The sequence below is a fragment of the Opisthorchis viverrini genome (assembly GCF_000715545.1).
Source record: "Opisthorchis viverrini unplaced genomic scaffold opera_v5_603, whole genome shotgun sequence".
Taxonomy (NCBI): Eukaryota; Metazoa; Platyhelminthes; class Trematoda; order Opisthorchiida; family Opisthorchiidae; genus Opisthorchis; species Opisthorchis viverrini.
Window position 1 is genome coordinate 37,359 of NW_008752265.1, and position 8,901 is coordinate 46,259.

The following is an 8,901-nucleotide window of genomic DNA, read 5'->3' on the forward strand; positions in this document are numbered from 1 at the left end:
GTGACATAGAAAGCCATCCCTTGCAGCATCTCCAACTATGTACAGGTAGGATCATGCGAACCGCATTCTGGGAGATGAGTCCAACCGCCAGTCATCATACTTTCTGCAAACGATATATACAAATGTTAGTTTTAAAGCTAACAAATACGTAGCAGTGCTTACTTTTCTCATGCTGACTAAGTTTTATCTATTTCCAAGAGTAATCTCAACGCGAGTCATCCGACTCTGTTACAGCCGCGGGAATACTACCCCCAAGAACTACATCCGATTCACCGACCGATACGAAGGTAGGATAAGACACAGAGAACATAGGACTGGTTGAAGTAGAGGCAATCATTAAGTGAATGGCGGAACAGGCATCTTTCTGGCCGGAATCCCAGAGGAGAACTCTATCTTGTCGTGCAAGCTTCTGTACTCGTTCAGAAATAGCGAAACATTTCATAGGTGACATAAACAATACGAAAATAGACCGAGAAAATATCCGAGTGTGACAACATTCTCAGGTTGCGGAACCTCAAGAACTAGACCCGTACTTTCAATGCAGTTCTCCAGTTTTTGAAATCGTGTGATTAAGATAATCAATTTTACGGACTGCAGTCGGCACGCTGGAGCACTCAGCCGTAAATCCACACAGCCTAACATACTCAAAGTGATGCCCAGTGTTTCTCGATAATCCGCTGGAGAAGAGGCAAGTACACGAATACAACCCATTTAAGATATGCACTCGTTCCAGTATGCAACATCAGGTGCAATGAACCTTTGCCACACTGGTTTAGCACTGCTACACTCCACAAGGAAAACTCTGCACTGGTGAAGCTCACCTGTATAAGGAAAGCTATCATATGCATGGACTAGTCCGTGAAGGGCATGTAGAACTAAGCACTTCGCCCGGGACATTTTCACCGATAACGGAATAAGCGATTTCTTAATAAACATTCATTCAGTGCACATCAGCTAACCTTATTCCAACATATTACAGACCTTATCCTCCTTGCATGACTAGTCCACACTACTTTGCCCCCTAGGCCTCTTGGTTTTCTTTTTTCCAAGTGTCCATGGCTCGTACTTTACTGATACGAAACGATCCGGACCATTATCCAAGCGCGCCAGCCTTTGTATGTACGATGAATAGGCACATCAGTCGCTGAAAAGGCACAAACAGTCGCTAAAATAGAAACTCAATGTCCGTTAAAAAGGGCGTGTCGTGGTTCAGAGGAGATGCACCCACCTAAATACTCTAGGCAATCATTTCGTCATTGGTATTTGTTGCAGCGACCCACAGGTGACCTACTTTTTCAAGTGGGCTGTGGCGTGTCGGACATTACAACTGTGGTGGCGTTGCTCTAAATTTCCGGCTGAATACACTTGGCCTGAGTACATATTATCTTGACTTGTCTGTTAGGCGCGACTGTAACATGCATTACGCTCATTCTTCGTTGATCATATAGGTTCTCCCCAGTACACCCATATATCGGCATTTACAAACAAGCCTTCCATTTTTTGTGAAAGGATGACGACTCAGGTTGGCGGATAGCTGACTTGTTTTACGCTTTAGAAACCAACACTTTCACTTTCGGCTACCTATGTACTGGTCTACCTGATTGCAGTGCGACCGATAGCAACAAACAGAACGAGTAATACAACCAGTGTTTGACTGTAGCAAGACTCAGTTCTGGTCTTTATGTCAGACGGTTATGCACCACTAATCCGCGAATTTTCAACATAAGGTCACTTGGTTCGATTGTATGTCGTCCAGAACACGCCTAGACCAACGGCAGCAGTATGGAAAATCGGAGACAACATGAGAAGGCAGTACTATAGAAATATCAGTTGAATAGTGCATTCCGTAGAGAATTTTTCGACCTTAGATGTATCTCATTCATCCGAACCAGGCCAGTTGATGATGATGGGAAAATGAGTCCAGTTCTCAAAAAGACAGGATGCGATTAGTTCTGAAAAAGCAATCCAACTGTGCACTTTATCCTGCTTAAGACTTGTCAAGTGGGTGTAACATGACTAATCACGCGTCCCTAGGGTCAACAGCAAGCAAGGCTTACCGCAGGTCCAAATCTCATAGGTTTGTTACTCACCGTCAGTTTTACCGGTGAGCTTCATTCAAATGTCAGGGTGCTGCGCCCCCCCCCCCACACACACTAAATGATCAGATGACCAAAGTTGGGGAAGAAGGACTAGATACCATTTGGTAATGTGGTGAAATATTGGTAGCTCGGATGAGTTTACTGGTTGTTGATCTGTTCGCCGAGCTTGGTAATTGGCTTGCAAACGTTTCGTCACCATACGACAGTGCGCACCCAACTGTGCACTGATGATGTCTCCTCGTATGGTGACGAAACGTTTGCAAGCCAATTGCCAAGCTCGGCGAACAGATCAACAGCCATCTGATCAACAACCATTAGACACTATCACGATGCCAACAGCGAACGCATTGAGCAAAATGTAGTAAACTGATGATATGACAAAATGAGAGGGAATCCGCTTGGCTGGTGCACGGTGTGATTAGCCCAATGTGACACACGTGCGAACATACATGGGAGTTCTAACTCCTTTTGTAATAAGGGGGAAAATCATAAACACGAAGGTTCGTAGAACGTGGAGAATAGTGGACCGATTTTCCCTCCAACTGGCCCTTCAGTATTGCACATCGTATGTATCCTGTGTGGCGAATTTCCTACACTGAAAACGATCATCCGAAAATTCACTTCGCACAGTCCTGATTCCTACTCAAGTAGATGTACATTGAACTTTGATTATAAGGCTTCAGTGTATGGATTCCTATCCAACCTTATTATCACCGGAGTCTTCACAGAAAGCTCAGTAGTCTCGGATACTGTGAACCGGTGTGGAGTTTCTAGTGGGGAATTAGCGCACTGCAATTCCAGATTGTCTCAATTTTTTTCAGGGGAACATCAAGTTTTTCTTGTTTGGCATTCGGGTGGGAGCACCTGAGAGACCCGTGCTGTACTAGACCTGTACATGTTTGTAAAGATAGAACATGAATCGAGCAGTGTTTATTAAAAATATTCGTGCCGGATCACAACGGGGTGAAAACAGAACGAAAGGCAGCTCAAATCGGCGTCTAAGGACTCAAACTGCCGGCGCCAGAAAATCTACCCCCTATTCTCATTAAAGTAGTTTTTTATTGCAACCAGACTTCCCCCTGAAATAATCAAAGATATGGTCATGGGGGAAAATGCGTTTGAAGGAACATAATTTATCGTGTGACAGCTGATAATGACCACTTCATAATTTTAGTTCTTTCGAGGTTAATCGGACCTGTATTAGAGTAAGACTGATAGAATAAGTCTTACCGATATCGTCCTGATCGTCTACCCACCGGCCTTTAGTTGAACGTGAGTTGAGCTTATAGTTAGGTCTATTAATAACAATTTTAAAAATAAGGAAAACTGGTGGGAGATTTTGGAATATGAGAAAATCGCCCTGCATTTAGCTGATTAAATTGACTATAGTTTCGACAGAGCAGCGTGTGAACGTTCAGTGAATGCCTACAATGCAAGCGGACGACTCAAAACGATCTGAAGCACACGCACGACGAAAGGTAGGAAGTGTTGGGAAACTAGCAGCTGCGGTGAGAGCAGGGCAAATTAACACACACACACACACACACACACTGAGTGTTATTGTAAAAATTTGTCATAAAATACAGGTTCTATGTTGATCGAATCCATTTGGAAAAACAGTTCATCATCATCACCATCGACAGCATGACATCAGTACTCAACACCGATACTTCGCTGCCGTTATCCGCCTAGATTATGGTCAAAAGGAAATCAGTAGTTGTATAACTCTCAAAGCATGGTTTCAACATAAGCGGAACGGTCTTGAACGATTTTCCCTTTGGTTAAATCAATCGATCTAGCGAATCACTTCGAGGTTACTGTTTCATCACACATCCTACGGCAAAATCCCCTGCTTCATGAAAGATCCTACAGAAGAATTGTCCGCAAGCTGCTCGAGCATATTACAGGCAGATGACTTATCCAAAAGTACATACATGAGCACTTCATCATATCCCGGTGAATGAGTGGCTCTCATACATCAAACACGGACATAGTGTACCGGGCGTACGCGATTTGCAGTTCAGAATGGATTCTAGATTCATTCAATTAAGGTATCCCATCACAATGGCATCGACCGTTCCAAGCTCACAACGCAGAATCAGCTGGTCTGAAGCCGAAGCAGTTTCACTGCTAGAACAGTTCCAATAATGCAACTGCACATTCACTTGATTCGCTCGCTTTATAGTCGTATTTAGTGGGCCTCTTCTGGCACAACCACGTGAAGGGTGGAAGAGAGCCAGAGGCGGTCAAACAATGACTTGGCAACGAAGCATGAAAGCCATTACCAGCAAACTCAGCTGCGCTGGTCACTGCCTTCTTCCTGGATGGGGACCCCGAGACGGGCCACATCAATCGCTAGAGAAATTGTCAGATATGGATGGCCCAGTCGCGCCCTCAATGGCGCTCGTGCATTCAAGCTATTGCCTTCAGTGCGTAGCTCAGCTACAACCCTGTACGACGAGTACGTGGTTATCACAGCTGATGATATAGTGGGGATTGTCATTCATCTCGTCATCCGCCTGGTGCTTTGTGCAGCGAACAGAGCAACTGCATCTGTGATGTTGAATCAGATAGTCGAAAACAAAGACGTAGTCCAAATCGAATATGGTGACTCGGGGGAAATGTGCTCAAAATGCAACGATGATCGAAACATTCGACTAATCTCAGTGAAAATTGATACGATGACTTATTAACTGTATAAAAGGAGTGATCAACACGGAATTTACAGAACTGTGGAAATATTCACAAGAGATCCGCAGTGTTTTGCATTTTTCTTACACCACATGCACCCAAAAGATGTAACGTGCCGGCCTTTTCAGTTAGATTTCGCGTACGGAAATCGATTTTTTTCACATACACTGCTGGTTGCATTATTCACACACCGGAACAGCTCCCCTCATAGTCTCAATAGACTTGAGAGCGGACAGACGCACCTGATGCGTCTGTACTAAGTAGCTGTCAATTCGACCGTAGTGTGCACGGCAGTTGTCCTCAAGTAGCTGCACTCCACATGTCCTCAGCACACTCCACAGATCATAATACCACAGACAGGTAGACTCTAGTAATTCACAACCCGATCAACGATCACACCTGTGTATCAGATAAACAATCTGATGACGATGTAGTTCACCACATTTTTCAATCATGACTGACTTCACAATACTGCCTCGGAAACCTAGAAACCAGCCTAAGGGATCAAAAGCAACAAGACCTCACAGTGAAAATCAAATTCGGTAGAATATAGTATCACAGCATAAAATAGTGAGGATTCGATGGCCTCAACGAATCCGCTTATTTTTCCAGCTTGGATTGAGCCTCTGTGCGCTCCTATGTCGACCAAGCTGGGAAACCTTTTCGGGGCTAACATATTTTTCCCCCTATGCTTTGTGTGTGCAAATAAAACATTCCTCAAGCCGCCCAGCAGACACAATCATGAAGTCTATACTTGCCTGTTTTCAAAGGTATACAGACAACGGTGGAGGCAGAGGAAAGGAAACTAGACTAACTTGTGTCAGATGTCAGGAAAAATTATCGCTTCGATTATGAATCTTCATGCAGCCATACGTACACGTGTATTATACGTTGCATTTGGTCGAACGAGGAACGAAAATCGAATCGATAGTTAGGCGGTCCTATTGTCAAAGGTGCTCTGCGGTGCAGGCTATTACTTACAACAGAGAAATGATGCTGTGATATAAGTCCCGAAGAACCATCCGAAACTAGCGAGCAGATACTGAAATACGAGGATTGATTCATGGAGATCTTACAACTTAACGTGATTAGCAGATAAATAACAGACTGAATATAATTGGTTCTAGGCATTGAACGATCGAAGGCGACTGGAGGGATGTGCAAGTTTCAATAGTGGCAGGATGTTCAGCCAAAACGTCGCCTTCAGTTTATATAATCAGTCGCCTTGAACTTGCACAGTGAACTCCTCTGAGCAAGTCTACCCAAGCGTTATCATGACTCAACTTTAGAAACTAGTTCTGAGATGTAATCTGTCTGGACAGATTACATCGAGACGATGCCCTCAACGATAACATTAGCCATTCTATGAACAAAGCAAAACACCAAACGATACGGTTGCCAATCCTTCGCGCCAATGCTAGAAAATGTGTCGATGGTAAGAAGCAGTAACCCAAACACAATGCTCTACATTTATACATATTAGGAGGAGATTCGACAAATTCTACTAGTGCGAAGTCCAAGTAGTATGAATGGAAAGACACGTGTGTGAGTGGACAAGCGGAACAACTTTAACTCAACAAAACAACCGAACAATCATCGGCCAGGTCAGATTTTGAAGGAGATAGAAAACAAGACGACTAAACCTGGAATACCTCAGGAATGTCATTTAGGATTGACGTTGGTGGTCGATTGCTTTGTTGTCGAGAAGTGGAGTGGACCGTCAGCGTCGGAAAATAAAACGTTCAGAGGTAACAGGAAGTGTTGCAGTACAAACATAGCAAGTCATGGTAAATGACACTAGAGTGAGAATCTCACCAAGACACTAACCTGATTAAGCCCGACATTGACATCCACAAGAATAGGTTTGTGTTTTCGACGTGCAGCATAACTGGCTAGAGTGCGGCACAGCGTAGACTTTCCAACACTTTCATGTCCACACACAAGCACGCGCGGTCCACGACTTTGTTCCTTGACCGCCTTCTGACGTAAAACCTCTAGACTCGCGTGGATGTTCATGTAGACGTGTGCAATCTCCTGATCTTCAGCTACGTTCATCAGGAACGTAGTTATGTCCGGACCGTTAACCACGATCTTACAGCCATGGAATGTTACAACGGTTCCGCGAACTCCAGCATTCAACAAAAGTTCAGAACTGCAAACCAACTCAGTGCCGTAAATTTCCGCCGTCCCAGAGACAAGGACCAGACTCGACGGCGAGGACACCTCGAACCGAAGCATCTGATATTTCTCCAAAGTGTAAGTCCGAACATTGGGATTGAGTCTATGGGTATCCTTCTCACCGTTCATTTGGGAGACACGTCAAAAACGTGAAACTGAGTGAAATATGTATAACACAGAGACAAAAACACGTGAAGTGTCCACAAACGGTAGTTTATCAGACCCGATAGCTGTAACAAATTAGAGGAGAGAAATAAGCCAATTCAGGAATAGAACGAGGATACAGGAAACTAAGTGTGAAATTACCCGTGAAAAACTAGCACGTAAGGTACACACAACAAGCAATTCATTATTAAACGTCAAAACAATTTAAAACAAAGACCAGTAAATATCGTAGGAAAATCAAGCTGGGAGAGCTGGATCATTTAAAAGTCTCAGGTTGGTATATGCCACACACCTGACCCAGCGTCTTCTAAGGAGCAAGGAACTCCAACCAAGCAGATGAAATTATTGAGAGCAGTATAAAGACGTTCAACCAGAAAGACTAGTTCACCATTTGGTTGTCTTTATCCAGTTGCACGTGCCATGGTGATCAACAGGTACCTTGACGACAACTGTTTACTGACCGCCTGTCCCACTCAGACTGTGTATGCTTCAAAGAAACAAAGTTTTGCATTTGCCGTAAGCCCCAAATCAACGTCAGATTTGCAGGCATTTCTGACCGTCTAAACAAGATGTCCTCAACAGAGAAACGCCTGGAAAGGGTAGGACAATCATCACGTAGTCATCACTGTGCTACTAGGGCATTTTCAGTAGCTGGAATCTAACAAAAGCACATCAATATCCGCTTGGGGATGACACCACACAGTACCTAAGAACGAAATTCAAGAATGACCACTGACGCTCACAGCCGTTATCTAGTCTCGTACACGACAGTGCCTCTAATCCAAACTACTGTTTTCAATTTTACTCCTTCCCGCTTCCATATCATTAGCAACGCTCGTAATCCCAACGCAGTTCTACCTCGTCACTGGTAAACAGACTCGTGGCGGACGGAGATACTAAGGGATTTGTACACATTCTTCATCTGATAGTGTGGACATAAACAGCGCGCTAAGGGGCTCTTTTGAGAAAGGTGACTGGGCCATTGATGTCTCGCCAAATACAGAATCGGTCTTTGCATCCACAGGGGATAGTGCGCAAAATACAATATCGAGTATCCGGTTGAGTGGTTCAAAAAAGAGGGAAGCTAGGGCTAGACCACTTCCTTTTCCAGTTTTGTCCGCTCCGCAGTGAGATTTCTACTCGGAGTGTACGAAAATGTGTACAAAATGTTCAATGTTGTTGTTCCCGATGAGGAAGATGGATTTTAATTTAACACGTGCGAGGCCGAAATAGTAGTGACTCATTGCAAAAACCAGACAACTGATTTTCGAACGGTTAGTCACGAGTTCTCAAACTGCAAGCTCGTGTCCTTACCTGTTCGATTCCCGCAGAATAGAAGTAGACTTGCGCACGAATGACCATGAAGGCTCAGTGCTAGCTGTGGTTACCAGTAAGTCACTGGAAGTGGTTAAGTTTCATATTTATACCAACCCTTTTGGTAAGTATGCTGAGAAAGTATGAGATATCGTGAAAAAAGTTGTGATGCACTGGCTGATCAAAAAAACCAACCCTAAGTAGACTGCGGCAAGATTGGAGAGGGTACTTGTACATATCACAATATAATAGTTTGAGACATTTCCAAACACACCTACCCTCAGGCCAGGCAAGTAAGGTAAGATCATCTTTTCAGAAGCATATAGTGGGGTGCCGGAGGGGACATCAACTCAGAACATAAGTGGTCTTCATTTGAACGACAAAAGTAGGGTTTTCTACCCTTGACATAGCCTTCTGAGACCAAGTCAACTTATGCACATAGCAGTTTGGTACG

General features: G+C 44.1%; 1 protein-coding gene across 1 annotated transcript in view; it reads right to left on the reverse strand.

Annotated features, from left to right (window-relative positions):
- The window catches only part of T265_11825 (hypothetical protein), a gene marked incomplete at both ends in the record, with an annotated part of 19,751 nt that extends 11,070 nt beyond the window's left edge, over nucleotides 1–8,681 (reverse strand). The window contains one exon of the mRNA XM_009178604.1: nucleotides 6,618–8,681. Within this exon, the coding sequence (XP_009176868.1) occupies nucleotides 6,618–7,097 (480 nt within the window). The remainder of the gene's footprint in view (nucleotides 1–6,617) is intronic.
- Between the last annotated feature and the right edge of the window lie 220 nt (nucleotides 8,682–8,901).